Here is a 20788-nt window from a genome sequence, read left to right on the forward strand (position 1 = left end):
TCCAACTCAATTTCTGTAACTTATTGAATTATTTCCAACTCATGTCTCACAACTAACTTACTCGCCAATTATTACAACTAGAGTTTATTTCCGAATCACAATGAAGTTTTGCCTAGTAAAAGTTAAGGTTATTTCTTAAAATTTTAATCAAGTGCAGATAAAAATTCAAGACCATCCTTATGAAATTCTATTTCTGTAATTTTCCCTCTCTGATGGCATCTTCATCTTTTTATTTTAAAATAAATATTAGTCTTGATAATTGTTGAAGCAACCTGAGGATGTGCTGACTCTTCTAAAATAAGAAATATCTATTGATCATCTTTTAATTAATAAATAGTCTACAAAAGGTTTTTAGCCTTTTACAATTTTTTTAATATTTTTTTCACACATAAAAGATATGAAAAGGTCATTTTCTTCTATTTAAAGTGTAAGAAAACAAAAGATGAGATTTCATTTCCTTGTGTAAAAGTATACTATGTACTATTTTTTTAATTTGAGAGGAAATGATGCCCTTTTAAAATTTGAATAAAAATAAAAATCTCTCATAAAAAAAAACTCATAAAACTAAAAGAACGCATAAAGTGAAAAAAAACCATTTCTCCCTTAATTAGGTAAATACTACTCCCTCCGGATTAAAAAAAAAATCCACTTAGTCTTTTTCTCTCGGATCAAAAAGAGTGTCCACTTATCAAAACAAGAAATAATTAATCCTATCTTTTCAAATTTGATTCTATTAAGTATTATCTGATCAAATTCCAATATCTATTTAATTAAGAATAATTTAGTCAAATTATCTATTTTTTTTCTAGAAAGTAATATTTTCTTAGGAGTGGAAAAAAAAAAAGAAGGGAAATACAATATTTCAATTTTTTTTTTTTGACAAAAATTCCCAAATGGGACCTAGGGTTTTAGCAGGTTTAGCACAGCCTTCCCTTCCATTGAAGCCTGTGACATTTTCATATAGTCATGGCTTTGTCCATTTCAAGGAGAATTTTGCGTTCTTTTGCTTCTTTAAATTCACTTTCAGCTCCAACACTTTCTGCTTCTAATGGTATATCCCTTTTTCCTTAATCTTTCTGTTTTTTTTCAAGATTCTATTTGAAAAAAATCAAATCTTTATTGTAAAATCTATCTTCAGGTTGATTCAAGATTTTAATTTAGTGGGTGCCCTTTAATGTGGTAGCCAGTGCTCTTTTGTGATAATGGGTGTTAATTAGTAATATAAATGTATACTTTGACCCACTATATTTTTGTGACAATAGCTTCAGGTTTAATATAAAGACATGCTTCTAATGATATCCCTTTTTCCCCTTATCTTCTTGGGTTTTCAAGATTCTATTGTAAAAATCAAATCTTTATTGTAAATTCTATCTTCAGGTTGATCAAAGAGTTTAATTTAGTGGGTGCCCTATAATATTATAACCAGTGGTCTTTTGTGAGAATGGGTGTTCATTAATATAAATGTATGCTTCAGCCATGTATTATTGTGACAATGGGGGGAGGCTTAGCTAGCATTTGGACATAGGTTTGGTTGAAACTTGAAAAAAGAGTTTTTGGAAGAAGAAAAATTTCACCCAAAAACTGGCGGAACCTGAAATTTTTTATTCAGTTTTTGTTTCAAAAACTGATCAAATTCCATGAATATACAATGTTTTTAAAGTAAAAAAAAAATAATAAAAAAAAATCTATGTCCAAATGGGAGCATATTTTAAGGATATGCATTTACAAAATCTGCCTGTCTGCTATGAATGCTAAGATGCATATTTTACTTATTTTTTTTGTTTTATTTTATGATTTTGTGAAACAGGGAAGGCTAATGTTCTTAGGGATGGAGTGCCTTGTGTGGAGTCTTCTGTCTCCAGAAAGGTAAGTTCTTGTCACTGAGAATTCTGTTTTTCTTCATTTATTGTGTTTATTTCCAGTTATTGTTGTTTATTGATATCCTTTAGAGTAGTCTCTTTTTGTATGTGAATTAAGCACTATTATATGAGGTTTGTCTTACCTCAGAGGTGCTACTTAAGTTTAACAGGCTTGATAAAAGAATGAGTTTAAGATGAACCGAATAGTGAAACCTCTTACTGTCCAAGAGAGTCACGTTTTATTCATATTGTAAGCTTGTTTCTAATTTCTCCATGCAGGATGAATCAGTCTTCCTTGCCTGTCGAAGATATTCAACTTCCATCCTGAGTCCTGATTCCAGTGATGGTTCATTTCCCTCAGATCTATTAACCAAGAAACGTGTCTCAACTCCAGAGCGTGAGATAGGTATAAGGATTTGACATTTTCATTAACTGTCTAGGTCTGTCATTTCTGTTAGAAGTTTTATTATTCATTGTTGTATATGCTGACATTAATAGTTAAAACCAGTTTGTCAAATGCTTTATTTGGAAATGTTGGCGGCGTTTGAATGCTTGGAAAAGGACACACAATAGCTACTACTACTAATATGCCTTGATCACAAGCATGGGACGGGATAGGACAGGGAAGACGAAATGTATTCTTTGTTTTTTTGGTAAGTGAAGGAACTGTATTACCAAAAAGGGAAGAGTGAAAGACTATGTAAAGAATAGGTAAAAGGATACCTATCTAAAGTAAGTTCACTTCTACAAAAGCTACCCAGTCATCTATATGCGTTGGGTATCATGAGTTCAGCCTTAGTATGCAAAAAGAAAGAGTTACACAATTTGCTGCATTTGCGAAAGGATCTTTTTCCTTCCATTTGAACGTTTTTCAGTTCCGTTTCCTCCATGTGGTCCACATAACTCCCTGAGGAGTCACTTTCCATGTTCTTTTCTTTCTTGTTCCCCTCCTCTGATTCCGGCACCCAAGCATTAGTACCAAAAAAATTTAGCAGCAGGTTCCATAACTTCGTCACAAACTATGCAATGCATGACAAAATGGTCATTTCCGTCCCTATCTCTCTGCACATATAGCACCGGCCACATGATTTTCTTTCTTTCCTCAAGTTCACAGCTGTTAAAATTATCACTCCCGTAAGAGTATACACTTGTCCCTCATTGGTAAGGGTTTCTGAAAGATTTGTAATGACTCAATCCATTGGCTTACACTTTTAGGTTGGATATTCAAATTGTTTGCATGGTATTAGGGTCAAGTTTGAGTAACCGGTTGTTATTAATACAACTCTTCATAAAAAAAAGTTTGAGTGAGCCGGTTTAAACAACCTTCTCACGATTCTATTGTGTTGACATTTGACAGTCGCTTATGGGCTTCTCTCTATCTCTTGCTCTTTCTCAATTCAGCCCATTAAGCCCTAGTTTGCTCCAAGCTCATTTTTTAGCATGTTGAACCTACTTATTCTCTCTGCTCTAGGCCAACTCTTCAGCCTGTTGTACTTACTGTCTCTTCTCAGGTTAGGCCCGCTCATCAGCTGATCTCTCTCTACCTTAGGTCCATCCTTCCGTCCTCTCAAAATATAAAAATTGTGAGAAACAATTTTTCCAAAATCCCCGGGTTTTCCAAGTGCTCTCGAAACCAATCCACTTGAGTGAGAAAGAGGAGAGTGGAATTTCGTGTGAGAGGAAGGGATCACCCAATGAATGGACGAGCTCAAATGGGGGATGAGGCTAGAATGAGGTTATACATGTGGGAGGGTGGTAGAGCATAGACTTGTCCCTCAATATTGGTTATAAGGGTCTTATAATGCCTTGGCCACTCGATCCATTGCCCTAAAGTTTTGTATTGGACGCTCAAATTCTTTCACAACTCCAAACAATTATCTACATAAAAACTTAATCTTCCTGTACCCCTAGTACCATAGAAACTCCGTGCTTCTCATCCTTAACAAACTAGGAAAAAAATAGTAGAGGCGCTTTCTTCCACCCATGGCTTCCACCTCCAGCAGCTAATCCCTCCTTGGAATAATTAAGGAGTATTTCAGAGACGGGGCTTCTTTCAGCTGCTCCATCTCACAATACTTGCAATACCCAACCCCGTAGGCCGTGACTAAGTACCCGAACTGGGCACTCGTATACACACCCGTTAGCTACATGTTCAGTCCACAACAAACACCATATGGAACTTATAACGACCAAACCATGGTCTCAGAACTGTCGCATAAATATACATATAAAGGCAAGCCGACAAGGCTGCTACCACAACATGATAATATCTGCAAGCCGGCAAGGCTGCCACAACAGAACAACAATATATGCAAGCCGGCAAGGCTGCCACAACAAAACGATAATATATATGTAAGCCGGCAAGGCTGCTACAGCGCTAGAACATCCATAATGACCATACAGGCACAACTGACCACATCTGAACACAACCCACATACATGTCTACAGACCTCTAAGAGTATCAACAGTAACACATGACGGGACAGGGTCCCGTCGTACCCCTGGACAAAACATACATATATATACATATTAGGAAGTCTCTGTACCAAAATCTGGGCTCCGGAACAACGGAGCTCTCCAAGATAGCAGAAGGGAAATCCTAAGCTGACGGATCACCAAAGCGAGTATCTGTACCTGCGGGCATTAAACACAGCCCCCCGAAGAAAGGGAGTCGGTACGGAATATGTACCGAGCATGTAAAGTGTGAAATACGGAAAAAGGATCATAACTGAAATAAGGAGTACAGTAAACAAGTACAATGTTCAGAATACCGAAACACTTGCCTTGAAACATAATCATGCTTGTCAATATCATATATCATATGCATATATATCGTACCCGACCCTCTAGAGAGGGCTCGGTGAATAAAGTCATCATATGCCCTCCTGGCCGCCATAACATGTCATCATATCATCATATCGTCATATCATCATATCATCATATATATATATACCGTACCCGGCCCTCTAGTGAGGGACTCGGTGAACAATGCAGTGAAACTTTGCACGATAACATACCCGGTCCGGGACTCGGTGAAAGATATATTGAGGCATGCACGAGCAGAGTAGTGAGAAACTATGTGCAATTTAAAACATTTTTAAGGACTCAATAGAATAGTCAACACGAACCATCGTTTGCAAATTCGAATAATAGTCGTATCATATACCTTTCGGATGTCCCTGTGGATTATATCAAAATGGAACTTTGAAATCATATGTACATATCAAAATATATAAAGAAAATATAAGTTATGGGAACCAAGATCATTAGCCATCCTAGTGGCTCTAGAAATAGGAATTTCTTTGGAATCGTATATATATCGTATATTCATTTCACAACGATCATGCCAAAAAAAAAAAAGGGTTAACTTCACATACCTTTAGCGCTTATTCGCCACACAATACGTATACGCTGCCCAATAATATCTCAACCTATATTAAGACGCCAACAACTACGGTTAAGCTACGGGGAGATTCAAAACGTATTCTAACGTTAGTAACTCCTTTCTAGATGTTTAGACGACGTTTTCTCTTGTAGCCAAACCAACTACATACAACCAATCCCACATCAATAATTATACGTTCAGTACCAATCCGGACAGCCCACACAACATTCCAAACAGCCCACATTCACAACATTCAATAACGATTCACATACGGCTACTACATTCTCAAGTTATTCCTAATAGTTCGTAGCCTTAATGTTTGCATGTAACAACTTTATAACAGCCCATCCAACATACAACACAATGCATAATCTTAATTATCATTAATCTTCCAAGCTCAATAAGAACAACAACAACGTGTCAAAACAGCCCGTATGCGATTTCAAATCAGTCCATACCTTACAACATTCGATAATAGTTTACATGCGGTTATGACACCTCTATTTTATTCTCATTAGTCTATAGTCGTAATACTTCATCAAAGTGATTCTATAACAGCCCAATTACTATGACAACATGATGTATACTCTTAATTATAATTAGTTTTTCAAACTTAACAAAAACAACAACACGTCCAAAACAATCCCTAACCAACAACATAAAGATGCTCGGAATTCTTGCAAACGTTTACGAACATATTAAGCAAACCACATACGATTCTTACACATTATTTCATATCTTCTTTTCATATAATTTCAGTGAATTATGACCAGCAACCACACGACATGTACATCATCAATTCATACGCAACTAAGCTACATTGTCATCACTATAATCCTTACAACAACCCACAAACGATTTTAGTTCCAACTCCAACCATTAAACACCTTCATTTGCATCATAAAATTCATGACAACAACAATCAAAATATCAAGTAAAATCAGTTCATTATCTTCCACACAAAACAGTCCCTACACGGTTTCAACATGCTTCAACATCACACACAAAATTTCATGGATTCAATTTATATTCATACTAACACAACTTCACCTTTAACCTTTCAATTCTTTTCATTCTTTTTACCATGCAATCTATGATAGCATCAACCTTAATTACTAAAGAAAATCAGTCCACCATTGCCACTAAAACAGTCCCTACGGCCACATTAACATTCCAACACCAACATTCATGATTTTATGCATGCAATTCATGTTCACCAAGTTACAACCATACTTCAACATCAACATATATAATTCCATGGCTACTATCATGTTCCAACATCAACACACATCATTTCATGCATGAAACTTATATTTACACATCTACATCACCCTTAACGCATGTAAAAGAAAGTTAGATCTTACCTTGACAATTCGACTTCTCAACTTGGCTAGAGTTTGTGAATTGAAATGATAATGGTTCTTGTTGCTCCAATGACTATCTTCACGTTTCTAGGGACCTTCTAAAGGGTTGAAATGCTTGAAGAAATTATTTTTTGGTCAACACACAAAGAGCTCCAATTCAGCCACTTTGGCCGAGAGCTTCTCTCTCCCTCTCTAGGTTTTCTATTTTTGTGTTGTGAAGTTGAAATGAGAAAATGAGTTCTCTTAGTCATCCATTTGATTAAACTATGATGCATACAAGTTGGACACATGCTCCACTCATGACATTGAGCCACTCAATTAACTTTGAGCTTAAATTAAACTTCTTTTCTCTTACAACTAGTTAGCCGAGCATCACCCTTTCTTCCCTTTCCATTTAATTGTTTACAATACAATTGCATGTGTAGTGGATGAATCATACACTAACCTTTGTCCATTGCAATCATACAAGGATGAATTGTCAATATTTAAATGTGCAATGATTCTTCTAACATGCATGCCTTCATAAAATAATGCATGCCTTCAATATTTAAATGCATGCCTCACACTTTTCTCCCCATATTTTCAGCCACCTTGGCCGAGCCTCACATTCATTTTTCATTCAATTTAGTTGTCCACAATATAATGAAAATGTAGTGGATGAATCAACATTTAAATGCATATTTGTATGTCTTCCATAATAACCTTATTTTAGATGACTTTGAGTCATCTTTAGGCATTGGCACGTTAATGTGCATTCTTGGCTCATTGTTGCCACTAATTTTTACTTAACACCACAATTAAGTAGTTCCTAATCTCCAATAGTATTTTTATACTAAGTAAAATTTATAACCAATTAGTTCTAGTTTAGAAATTAAAAATTGAAGGTTTCTATCTCACGTCGATTCCTTCGCGAATAACTCGACGTATAAAATACGGGGTCTAACATTCTTCCCCCCTTTAAAATGCTTATACTAGAATGTTGCTTATACGGGGTCTAATATGCTTATACCAGAATGTAGACTTCATTACAGGCTTACCTCGCACTTCACAGGAGTATAACTCTATATGGATTATTGTGGATAGGCTGACAAAATCAGCCTACTTTCCTTCAGTCAGGACTACCCATTCAGTTGAGAACTATACGAAGTTATATATCAAGGAGATAGTGAGACTTCACGGGGTTCCCACATCTATTCTCTGATAGAGGAGCCCAGTTCACAGCTAACTTCTGGAGATCTTTCCAGGAGGGATTGGGGACACAAGTGAGTCTCAGTACGGCGTTTCACCCTCAGACTGACGGACAGGCCGAGCGTACCATTCAGACACTACAAGATATGTTACGGGCCTGTGTTATGGATTTCCGGGGTAGCTGGGATGATCATTTGCCACTTATTGAGTTCGCCTATAATAACAACTACCATTCGAGTATTCAGATGGCACCATATGAGGCCTTGTATGGGAGGAAGTGCAGATCACCTATTGGCTGGTTTGATGTTGGTGAGACCAAGTTGATAGGCCCGGATATGATTCAGCAGGCTGTTGATAAAGTGAAGCTTATCCAGGAGAGATTACTGGCAGCCCAGAGTCGGCAGAAATCATATGCAGATAATCGACGTCGACACTTAGAGTTTCAGGTTGGTGACTGGGTGTTCCTGAAGGTGTCACCCATGAAAGGTGTTATGAGATTTGGCAGGAAAGGGAAGTTAAGCCCGCGATATGTTGGACCTTATCAGATTGTCCGTAGAGTAGGCCAGGTTGCCTACGAGTTAGACCTACCGGCTGATTTGGAAGCAGTGCATCCAGTCTTTCACGTGTCAATGCTTCGCAAATGTATAGGCGATCCTTCCAGAGTATTCCCCGTAGATGATGTCCAAGTGACAGAGGAATTATCCTACGAGGAGCAGCCTATAGCCATACTTGATCGGCAGGTTAGGAGGTTACGAACTAAGGACGCGGCTTCCGTCAAAGTATTATGGCGAAACAACAATAAGGAAGAGATGACCTGGGAAGCCTAGGAGGAGATGAAAGACAAGTATCCTTACTTGTTCTCTACGCCTACAGGTAACTTCAACTTCTCACTTGATTATATTGATTGTCCGATTAGACTATATGTTATGACGATAAGGGAAACCTTTCCAAAAATTCTTATAGGACCTTACGGGACCAATTCAACATTCGAGGACGAATGTTTTAAAAGGGGGAAGAATGTTAGACCCCGTATTTTATACGTCGAGTTATTCGCGAAGGAATCGACGTGAGATAGAAACCTTCAATTTTTAATTTCTAAACTAGAACTAATTGGTTATAAATTTTACTTAGTATAAAAATACTATTGGAGATTAGGAACTACTTAATTGTGGTGTTAAGTAAAAATTAGTGGCAACAATGAGCCAAGAATGCACATTAACATGCCAATGCCTAAAGATGACTCAAAGTCATCTAAAATAAGGCTATTATGGAAGACATACAAATATGCATTTAAATGTTGATTCATCCACTACATTTTCATATATTGTGGACAACTAAATTGAAAGAAAAATGAATGTGAGGCTCGGCCAAGGTGGCTGAAAATAGGGGGAGAAAAGTGTGAGACATGCATTTAAATATTGAAGGCATACATTATTTTATGAAGGCATGCATGTTAGAAGAATCATTGCACATTTAAATATTGACAATTCATCCTTGTATGATTGCAATGGACAAAGGTTAGTGTATGATTCATCCACTACACATGCAATTGTATTGTAAACAATTAAATGGAAAGGGAAGAAAGGGTGATGCTCGGCTAACTAGTTGTAAGAGAAAAGAAGTTTAATTTAAGCTCAAAGTTAATTGAGTGGCTCAATGTCATGAGTGGAGCATGTGTCCAACTTGTATGCATCATAGTTTAATCAAATAGATGACTAAGAGAACTCATTTCAACTTCACAACACAAAAATAGAAAACCTAGAGAGGGAGAGAGAAGCTCTCGGCCAAAGTGGCTGAATTGGAGCTCTTTGTGTGTTGACCAAAAACTAATTTCTTCAAGCATTTCAACCCTTTAGAAGGTCCCTAGAAACGTGAAGATAGTCATTGGAGCAACAAGAACCATTATCATTTCAATTCACAAACTCTAGCCAAGTTGAGAAGTCGAATTGTCAAGGTAAGATCTAACTTTCTTTTACATGTGTTTAAGTATGAATGAGATATGTAAAGCAGAATGAACCAGGAGACGGAAAAACTATGTCTAAGATTGAATATACCTTATACAAATTGTACAAGAATAGTTATGCAACCTACGAATATTTGTATGTTAAGCGTAAGACCAAGTGAGTGAGTACTTGATAAGAGGAGTAAGGATTTAGTAATAACAATGCAGTTGTGGTATGTTGGGTACGTTACAGAAAGATGTAAAGATGGTTTAAGCTAAATTACCAAAATAGAATTAGTGCTGAGGGAAAATGGGACATGGCCATGGTTGAGCCAAAGATTTATCCCGACATCGATTGTAAGCTAAGAGAGAAGAAGGCAAGGTAAAGCACAAAGACTGGTGAGATGACGCTAAGGTATTTCTTGGGCTAATTTGAGTACCTATGCCTATTCGTGTAAAGATTGCAATAAGGCGCGTGAGAGGAGAACCAAGAGCAAAAATCTAAGTAAAGAGGCAATAGAAGAAGTTTGAATTAAAGATAAAGGAGTGACACGAGATAATGTGCCTAGAGTGTTACAAGTTGGATTAAGGGAATTATAAGATGATTTAAGCAAGACGATCAAAATTAGCTGATTACTAAAAGATGGTGAATTCATATGTCAAATTCTTTCAGAATTATACCAGTTAATGATAGACAGAGCACAGAGCGGCTATGTAAGTTATTATATGAGGGAACTCCAGCGCTACTCGGTAGCCAGCTCTAAGGATTGAGATTAAAAGCCAAAAGGTAGAGTACTCGTTAAAAGCTTTTTAAAGATAATACATGAAGTTGAAGATTCCAGAATGTAGACTTCATTACAGGCTTACCTCGTACTTCACGGGAGTATAACTCTATATGGATTATTGTGGATAGGCTGACAAAATCAGCCCACTTTCCTCCAGTCAGGACTACCCATTCAGTTGAGAACTATACGAAGTTATATATCAAGGAGATAGTGAGACTTCACGGGGTTCCCACATCTATTCTCTGATAGAGGAGCCCAGTTCACAGCTAACTTCTGGAGATCTTTCCAGGAGGGATTGGGGACACAAGTGAGTCTCAGTACGGCGTTTCACCCTCAGACTGACGGACAGGCCGAGCGTACAATTCAGACACTACAAGATATGTTACGGGCCTGTGTTATGGATTTCCGGGGTAGCTGGGATGATCATTTGCCACTTATTGAGTTCGCCTATAATAACAACTACCATTCGAGTATTCAGATGGCACCGTATGAGGCCTTGTATGGGAGGAAGTGCAGATCACCTATTGGCTGGTTTGATATTGGTGAGACCAAGTTGATAGGCCCGGATATGATTCAGCAGGCTGTTGATAAAGTGAAGCTTATCCAGGAGAGATTACTGGCAGCCCAGAGTCGGCAAAAATCATATGCAGATAATCGACGTCGACACTTAGAGTTTCAGGTTGGTGACTGGGTGTTCCTGAAGGTGTCACCCATGAAAGGTGTTATGAGATTTGGCAGGAAAGGGAAGCTAAGCCCGAGATATGTTGGACCTTATCAGATTGTCCGTAGAGTAGGCCAGGTTGCCTACGAGTTAGACCTACCGGCTGATTTGGAAGCAGTGCATCCAGTCTTTCACGTGTCAATGCTTCGCAAATGTATAGGCGATCCTTCCAGAGTATTCCCCGTAGATGATGTCCAAGTGACAGAGGAATTATCCTACGAGGAGCAGCCTATAGCCATAGTTATTAGCATAATTTTTTGTTTCTCTCTCCTCTGCTCTCTCCCAGATCTGCCCACCCGCCACTCCGTCCGGCGACCATACGTCAGCACTGTTCAGGTGACGCCGGCGACCAGGTAATGCCGGCCACTTTTTCGGCTAGATTTACTTTTCTTCTCTCTTTCCTTTTCTTCTCCTCTTCTTCTTCTCTTCTCCTTTTTTCCCCTTTTTTTTAATATGCTTCTGGCGCTGCCAGTACGCCGCTGCGCCATCGTCGGCGAATTTTTCCGGCCAGCCCTCTCTTTCTCTCTCCTTTTTCCCTTTTTCTTTTATTTTTCTCTTCTTTTTTTCCCCCCTATTCTCTTCTCCCTTTCAGGTATTTGTGAACATTTTTCCGGCAATGAACAGTAACTCGACCGTGAACAGTATTTTCCGGCGACAACCAGGTTCAGTTCAACTGGAGTTGGTACCTCCGGTTGTCATATCCATTATTTTTCCATACACTTGTAGTTATATTTTGCTGACTTTAGACCTTTGAATAATTTATTAGTTTATACTTATTTTCGTGGCTTTGGTTAGTGATGGTAGACTAGGGTCATGTTCTCGTTCGGGGACGGGTGCGAGGGTTAGGAGGGGTAAGTGGGTTAAAGGAGCCTCTAGGTTGAGAGTAGGGTCTTGGAACATTGGGACGTTAACGGGGAAGTCCATAGAGCTAGTTAAGATTCTTAAGAAGAGGAAGATTAATATAGCTTGTGTCCAAGAGACTAAATGGGTAGGTCCTAAAGCTAAAGAGGTAGACGGGTATAAGTTGTGGTTCTCTGGTAGGTCGAAGTATAGAAATGGGGTGGGCATTTTAGTAGATAGTGATTTAAGGGACCAGGTGGTAGAGGTTAGGAGAGCCACTGATAGGATGATGTCGATTAAAGTGGTCGTTGAAGGGCTCACTTTGAACATTATTAGTGCATATGCGCCACAAGCGGGCTTAGGCGAGGAAGAGAAGAGGCGCTTTTGGGAGGATTTGGACGAATTAGTGGGAGGCATACCCAGCCTACTGAGAAGTTATTCGTGGGAGGTGATTTCAATGGGCACATCGGGCCTATTTCGGGAGGCTATGATGATGTGCATGGAGGCTTTGGCTTCGGGGACAGGAATGGAGGAGGAGTCTCACTTTTGGATTTTGCAAGAGCTTTCGGGTTGGTGATAGCCAATTCGAGTTTCCCAAAGAAGGAGGAGCACTTGGTAACCTTCCGTAGTTCAGTGGCTAAGACCCAAATAGACTTTTTACTCCTTAGGAAGGACGATAAAGGTCTGTGCAAAGACTGTAAGGTCATTCCGAGCGACTATCTTACAACCCGACATAAGCTCTTGGTGATGGATTTAGGGATCAAGATGACGAGGAAGAAGAGGGTCGTGGATGACCGACCTAGGATCAGATGGGGGAGTTTGACCACGACTAGTGCCGTGGAGATGGGAGAGAAATTAAAGGTTATGGGGGCCTGGGATAGTAGTGGGGATGCGACAAGTATGTGGGATAGGACGGCTAGTTGCATTAGAGCGGTAGCAAGGGAAGTGTTGGGGGTCTCGACAGGTAGTCGTGGCCAGCATCGAGGGGACTGGTGGTGGAATGGAGAAGTTCAAGGGAAGGTGGAAGCAAAGAAGGTGGCGTATGCGAAATTGATAGAAAGCAAGGATGAGGTGGAGCAGTGGACGAATAGGGAACTTTATAAGATGGCGAGGAAGGAGGCGAAGTTGGCGGTTTCGACGGCAAAAACGGCAGCTTTTGAACGCCTTTATGCTGAACTAGAAGAGAAAGGAGGGGATCGGAAATTGTTCAGGCTAGCCAAGGCGAGGGAGAGAAAGGCACGTGATGTGGTTCAAGTGAAGTGCATCAAGGACGAGCATGGCAAAGTATTGGTAGAGGAGACTCTCATTAGACGGAGATGGCAGTCATACTTCTCCAAACTCTTAAATGAAGAAGGGGACAGAGACATTGTGTTGGGAGATTTAGAACATATAGGAAGGCGTCACGATTTTGGGTATTGCAGGAGTATTAAGGTTGAGGAGGTTAAGGGTGCTGTTCGTAGGATGCGCAGGGGAAGAGCGACCGGACCTGACGAGATTCCTGGGGAATTTTGGAAGAGTGCGGGCCCGGCAGGTTTGGAGTGGCTGACTAGGTTGTTTAATGTCATCTTTAAGACGGCAATGATGCCTGAAGAATGGAGGTCAAGTGTAATGGTCCCTCTATACAAGAACAAGGGAGATATCCAGAGCTGCAACAACTATAGAGGTATCAAGCTGCTAAGCCATACTATGAAAGTGTGGGAAAGGGTGGTGGAGATGAGGGTGAGGAAAGGCGTGTCTATTTCAGAGAATCAGTTCGGATTCATGCCGGGACGCTCAACTACAGAAGTCATCCATCTTGTGAGGAGACTGGTGGAGCAGTAGAGGGAGAGGAAGAGGGACTTACACATGGTATTCATCGACCTAGAAAAGGCTTACGACAAAGTTCCAAGAGAGATCCTATGGAGATGCTTGGAGGCTAAAGGTGTACCTGTGGCGTACATTAGGGTGATCAAGGACATGTATGAGGGAGCCAAAACCAGGGTAAGGACAGTAGGAGGAGACTCAGAGCACTTTCCAGTTGTGATGGGGTTGCATCAAGGATCAACTCTTAGTCCGTTTTTATTTGCCTTGGTGATGGATGGATTGACGCGGCAAATTCAAGGTGAGGTGCCATGGTGTATGCTTTTCGCGGATGACATAGTCCTGATCGACGAGACTTCTAGCGGAGGTAACGCTAAGCTGGAGGAGTGGAGACAAACTCTGGAGTCTAAAAGGGTTTAAGCTGAGTAGGACCAAGACAGAGTACTTAGAGTGTAAGTTTAGTGAAGCGCCTCAGGAGGCTAGCTTGGAAGTGAGGCTTGGTACCCAAGCCATCCAGAAGAAAAGTAGTTTCAAGTATCTTGGGTCTATTATGCATGACAGCGGGGACATTGACGATGATGTCACACATCGTATTGGGGCAGGGTGGATGAAATGGAGGCTTGCTTCCGGAGTGCTATGTGACAAGTAGGTGTCATCACAACTTAAGGGCAAGTTCTACAAAGTGGTGGTTAGACCGACTATGTTGTATGGGGCGGAGTGTTGGCCAGTTAAGATTTCTCACGTTCAAAAGATGAAAGTTGCTGAGATGAGAATGTTGAGATGGATGTGTGGCCACACCAGGAGTGACAGGATTAGGAATGAGGATATTCGGGACAAGGTGGGAGTGGCCTCGGTGGAAGACAAGATGCGAGAAGCGAGATTGAGATGGTTTGGGCATGTGAAGAGGAGAGACACAGATGCCTCAGTGCGGAGGTGTGAGAGGTTGGCCATGGATGGTTTCAGACGAGGTAGGGGTAGGCCAAAGAAGTATTGGGGAGAGGTAATTAGACACGACATGGCGCAGTTACAGCTTACCGAGGACATGACCTTAGATAGGAGGGTTTGGAGGACCCACATTAGGGTAGAAGGCTAGTAGATAGTCTCATTATCCTGTCTTATTAGTAGTCGCATTATCGTAGTATAATTTCTTGTGCTCTGATTTATGCTATTATCTGTTATTTCCTGTGCTTTGATTATTCTATGTTATCTGTGTCGCTTGCATTACTTCATTTCCATATCGCTTTGAATCTCTTAGCCTTATCTGACCTCTTTTTATGTTTTTTATTGAGCCGAGGGTCTTTCGGAAACAACCGTCCTACCTTGGTAGGAGTAAGGTCTGCGTACACTCTACCCTCCCCAGACCCCACGTTGTGGGATTTCACTGGGTTGTTGTTGTTGTTGTTGTTGTTGTAACGTAGAGTCACAAGCTCCTCAGCTCTCCATCTCCCAATCTTACTATCGTTTAAACTTTATATCTGTCCTCCCGCACTTACTCTTAGATTTGTTCCCAACTATCATTTCCTCGCTTTGGGAAATGCAAATGCTGTTGAGATATATCTTTCCAAGGATACTCACCATGCCACCAGTCTCCCTGGAAACTAACTCTGGTCCCTGTCCCTACTTAAATTTGAACATTTTGTGAAACTCTTTCCAGCCTTTCATGTTATCTCTCCATAAGGAAGTTCCTTACTAGTTTATCTGGTGAATTCTTTTGGAATTCCTCCTTTGTACCACCTCCTTCATCAAGAACCTCTTCATCAATTTATCCAACCCAACCCTTGCTGAACGTCCTCTAGTCTCTCGGCTCAACCCCCCTAGTTTTACTGGTAAATGGTCTCGAGTGCACCGTGTGATGATTCTTAATCCTCTTCTTTCCAATAATGATCTAATCCCATTCTAAAATGCATTCCCCTATTCCCTCCATTTCAACAAATTAATATTTCTTTCTATACTAGTTCAGTTTTGCAGGCACAGTTCTGGTAATTTCAGAATTCTTGCAGTTCTGGAAGATACAGATTTTGTACCTACTATAGGTACAAAATCTGTATCTTCCAGAACTGCAAGAATTCTGAAATTACCAGAACTGTGCCTGCAAAATTGAACTTCTTAGAGAATGTTTGTTAAATGTTGGAAACTAAAATTAAGACTAAAGATATAAAGCCTCAATCTGGTGACAATACATAAAGTAAATTGGCATCCAAAAATCAGCACAATCTTCCAACTTGCTTTTCAGTGACTATCTTTGGTCTACATCTGGAATGTAATATGTTGGCAACCTTGAGAGCTTGCTACTACTCAATGGAGCTTGCTACTACTCAATGCCAATCTGCCCCCTTTGTGATAACTTTTTCACCAACCTACTGGCTGGTAGCTGCTTCTCAAATCGCCGAAGCACTGAAGTCCAAACTGCAAGTAGGCAAAAATGTGGTCTTCTAGTTACTTGGTCTATGTGCTTTGAGAACTCTAGGATATGATAATAATATCTGGCCCTTTGCATAACTTGCTCCCTGGGATAAGAATGCTTCTCCTAATCCAATAGAGTGGCAAGCATCTAGGAACAATAGTTGGAATGGAGTGGTAATAGCATTATATATCAATCATCTTGTAATTGCAATGAGTGTCAATGGGTGACCGTATTGAGTGAATGGTCATCATATTCGACCAGTACTTTTTTTCATGAGCCCCCGCCGTTTTCACAGAATAGCTTAAAGTAGAACGTTATTGGACATCACTTCTGGCAGAAAAGATATCTTTGTATTCAATTGCATATTTTTTGGAAGTTCCACTTTTCCTCATTAGCATTCTGGAGAATGAGGTTTGCGTAATTTTAACTTATTTGGCACAAAACAACTGTGCCTCAATCCCAAGCAAGATAGGGTCGGCTATCTAGCACAGCAAGCTTATGTAATATTGATTGATGGAATTATAATTCCTCATATTGCCATGACTAACTTAGAAGCTGAAGGAATTTAATGAAAACAAAGTTAGTTATCATGCTTCATGGAAATGTGTTTTCTTGATCGCCACATCTCCGGTTTAAGTACAATCTGCTATTTTTTCCCCTTTAGCTTCTGAAGTAACAAGAAGTAATAGTTAAAACTGTTTGTTGCTTGCTTTACATTTCACCAACTATGTGGGAGCACTTTCTAGGTCATCATATATTGTCCTTTGTAAGGATGATCACCTCAAATTGATAGTACAAAAGAAAGTTGGTCTAATTTTGTCTCCGTATAATTTCCTGCCTCATTTATACTGAGAAATCATTTATATTGTTTGACTTTGTGTAATTATCTTATTGATCACTGTATGTGGCAGGGCTCTGTCAGGACTTGGTCATTCCAGTAACGAACTTTCTTAATGAAGACAAGGGTTTTATGTGTTTGGCTGGTGATGTTTTCGATGTGCCAATCAGGAAAGATATTATTCATCGGGTTGTGAGATGGCAGCTTGCAAAACGGCAGCAGGTGTGTGCGCGGTTCTTTTGTATCCCAAATTTTAAGTTGTAGACAGCATCCATATTGGCAAGCTACTCCTTTTTTACTCTGTGTTTCCTCTCCTGTGCTTAAGAGCATTTATCATATCCCATTTCTACCATTTCTGTCTATTGCTTCTCTGGGAAATGAAGCGATTTAATGGGGGGGAAAAGAATCAGGATGAACATTTTGATTGAGGCAGATGAAGACCAATGAAACTGATATGCTTTTGGGGACCAACGATCTTTTTGTAATGTTGCAGACAAACAAAGCTGCCTTGATAAAGAAAAATGTTGCAGACAAAAAATGATCTCCTGTGGACTATTTAAATCAATAAGGGCCTCCTATTCTCCTACCTGCTTTCTTCATTTATGCTTGTTCCCTTGATTCTACCACTTTGTGAATTATGCTTGCCAAGGCCTAGAGGGTTTAATAGGTATATGACACCTTCTCCTTGTGAATGTTGCAGGGGACCCATTCAACTAAAACTATTAGTGAAGTTAGTGGTACTGGTAGAAAACCGTGGAATCAGAAGGGCACAGGGCGAGCGAGGCATGGAACACTGCGTGGTCCTCAGGTCACATTTTCTTGTCTTTCTCCTGTTCAGATTGTCTTGAATTCATTATGATTTATGATTATTTGATATCACTTCAGAAAATTTATAATGTGTTTTCGTGATCAATGCAGTTTCGAGGTGGTTGTGTTATGCACGGTCCGAAACCACGAAGTCACGCAATCAAACTGAACAAGAAGGTTCGGCGGCTAGGATTGAAGATCGCACTATCAGCTCGTGCAGCTGAAGGGAAGGCAAGCTACATCCCCTTCCATGCAAACATTTTTTTGTTTGGGAACTTTTCTCCAAAAGAACCTGGGAACTAAACAAAAGCCAAAAGAAAATAGAAACTCAGAGAGTAAATGATGAGTCGTTGAGATGTTTTTATCGTTTGGTTTCAAACAGTTTCATTTTTCTTTTTGGGTTTTGAAAACAAACAGCAATGTGAAATCAAGCTATAGAAAAACGACAGCCAAAACTTGCTGTCTCATTTTGTTCCTCTCTTCGAACTGTTTTTGGCTATTCGAAAATACATTTAATAGAAATAAATGTTTACGCCGTTTTAATCTATTAGTTTTCACCAAATTGAAAGCAACCAATGTTCTGAAAAGTGAAAGCATTTCGACAGTTTAAACTTACATATTAACAAATGAAATATAATTTCATGTGACCTCTTCACCAGTTAAGGAAGAGTTGGTCAGTTTTAATCATTATCCTTGATAAGCTTCTAGAATTAGCCAGCTTTGGTCTATACGGGTGACATTTTCCTTTTTGTATTAACACTGGTTATTTGTGTTGGGTAAATCCTGCTTTCCTTCCCAATAAATGATTTAAACTTTTCTTCTTTTGCGTTACTTAATTGATTTAGTCATCTCAATTGCACTGCATGCAGCTTATGGTTTTTGAGGATTTGGAGCTTTCTTCGCACAAGACAAAAAACATAGTGAACTATTTCAATCAATTAGAGAATACCAAGAAGCTTCTGCTTGTCGACGGTGGCCCAATCAGTGAAAAGCTAAAGTTGGCTACTCAGAATGTACATTATGTCAATGTGTTGCCTTCAATTGTAAGTTTCCAATATTAGCATTAGTGCCACATTGTGCATATAAGCATCTGTTTCCGCGATAATGCTTGGGCTTTTTCTGTATGAGGATCCAGTTTGTGGGAGTTGTTCTGCTAAGATGACTTCCATAACAGTTTTGATTTGGGTATGCATAATTTGCTTTTGCCACAGCATTCCTCAAGTATGCAGCTTTTTGTGCTTGTGATACGATTGGTTATAATAGGGGAGGTTATGTAATTTATTAGAGTTCATCACTAAAGCATCAGTTACATGTTCATTGCCTGAGATCTTTCATGTTTTTTTTTACTGAAACTCGTCCTCGTACCCTAACCACTTCCTCAGCACAAGTGAAAATTAGATAAATGACTGCGAAAAGCTGATCCTTTATCCTCTTTGTTCCATGCCAGGGTCTAAATGTCTACAGTATTTTGCTACATGACACATTAGTCATGTCCCGTGATGCTGTGAATAAGATAGTCGAGAGGATGCACACTCCAATCAATCGCTAAGGGAGCATCTGAGGTTGAAAGAGAACGAATCTTGTTAGTTTTTGTCAGCAAAGATAAAGCATAGAGATTATTTCTTGTATTGTTTTTTGTTAATTTTAAAATCGTAGGGCTGGTTGTTTTTCTTGTTGTCCTCCGTTATTTTCCTTGAAAGTACAATTCACCTTTGCATTGCATCATGAGAGATTGCAATTTGCAAGTAATAGAGGTACTACTTGAGATTCTGTCGCATAACATATTTCCGGGTTTAGGAGAACATTACACTGCATTCTAATGCACGTCTTGATAATCTTTGACATAGAATCCTTGATTGTTCCTTTATTACTAATAATTCGGTGTAGATTTCTTCTGGAAACATAAGTTGTATATGAGCTAGTCCTGATCCTTGAGCTGGGAACACTAGATGGTAAGAGAGCAGGTAGTGTGGCAAAACGATTGGATTATTCCATTTGTGATCCTCTGTTCATTCTGTCTCTTATCATTGGTAGCAAATTAGACATGTTCAAACTAGGCATGAGGATGAATGTAAGTAGTACTTGTATTATTTGCCTTTGTACCCATGGTTCAACATAGTTTGGAAGTTCTAATTGGGCACCAGTGGCCAGAAGGTCAATAAGATTAAAAATTGTGACCTTTTAAGATATTGGATTGTCCCTTAGAGATGGTGTATGGTAAATTGTTACTTAAGATACTATGCCACTGAGTTTAGTACCTTTATGTCTTTCATGCTCAAACCAAAAAAGGGTGTTCCTCTTCATGTTCATCATTTGTAATCAAAATGCTCCAAATGGGCAGTGCTTTGGCTGTCCTGCACTTATGGTCCTACCATAATCTTTTGTCACAATTTTCTTTGATCGTTATTATGCTATGACATTTGAAACTTTTGTCTATCCCTTATTTTGGATGCTTATATTACTGTCTAGCTGTTAGGACAAGAAAAATTGAAATGAAAATTTAGCCATTTCCCTTTGCATCTCTCATTCTCAATTTCAGAGCATTTTCTGCATTGGATTACCACGAGCAATAGATGCTTCAGTTAGGAAGTGGCTTTTTGACAATGGTGTTAATGTTAAATATTTAATTTTTTTAATATTCAAAACTTTTAAATGTCCAGCTATTCTGGAATCTTGCAATGGATTGTCGTCTTACCTAGACATTGAAGAGTAGAGATACATGACTTCTTTGTTTACGAGTAAAAAAGTTGAAATCAATATGCTTTTAAGTTGAGTTTGAGTTTGAACTTATTCTATTAACTTTAAAAATTTAATTCACGCCTTCACTAATATCTTGGAAGGTGTGCTGGCTCTAC

The 20788-nt window shown here is 39.3% G+C and overlaps 1 protein-coding gene across 1 annotated transcript; it reads left to right on the forward strand.

The window, feature by feature from the left end:
- Positions 1–897: 897 nt before the first annotated feature.
- Positions 898–19782, forward strand: LOC132604089 (uncharacterized). Its single transcript, XM_060317421.1, has 8 exons — positions 898–1051; positions 1808–1866; positions 2139–2265; positions 17200–17348; positions 17827–17934; positions 18045–18164; positions 18803–18976; positions 19381–19782. Exons 1-8 carry the CDS (start codon positions 967–969, stop codon positions 19480–19482), a joined length of 924 nt encoding a protein of 307 aa, XP_060173404.1. The 5' UTR covers positions 898–966; the 3' UTR covers positions 19483–19782.
- The last annotated feature ends 1006 nt before the right edge of the window (positions 19783–20788 follow it).

The sequence above is a fragment of the Lycium barbarum genome, chromosome 7 (assembly GCF_019175385.1).
Source record: "Lycium barbarum isolate Lr01 chromosome 7, ASM1917538v2, whole genome shotgun sequence".
NCBI lineage: Eukaryota > Viridiplantae > Streptophyta > Magnoliopsida > Solanales > Solanaceae > Lycium > Lycium barbarum.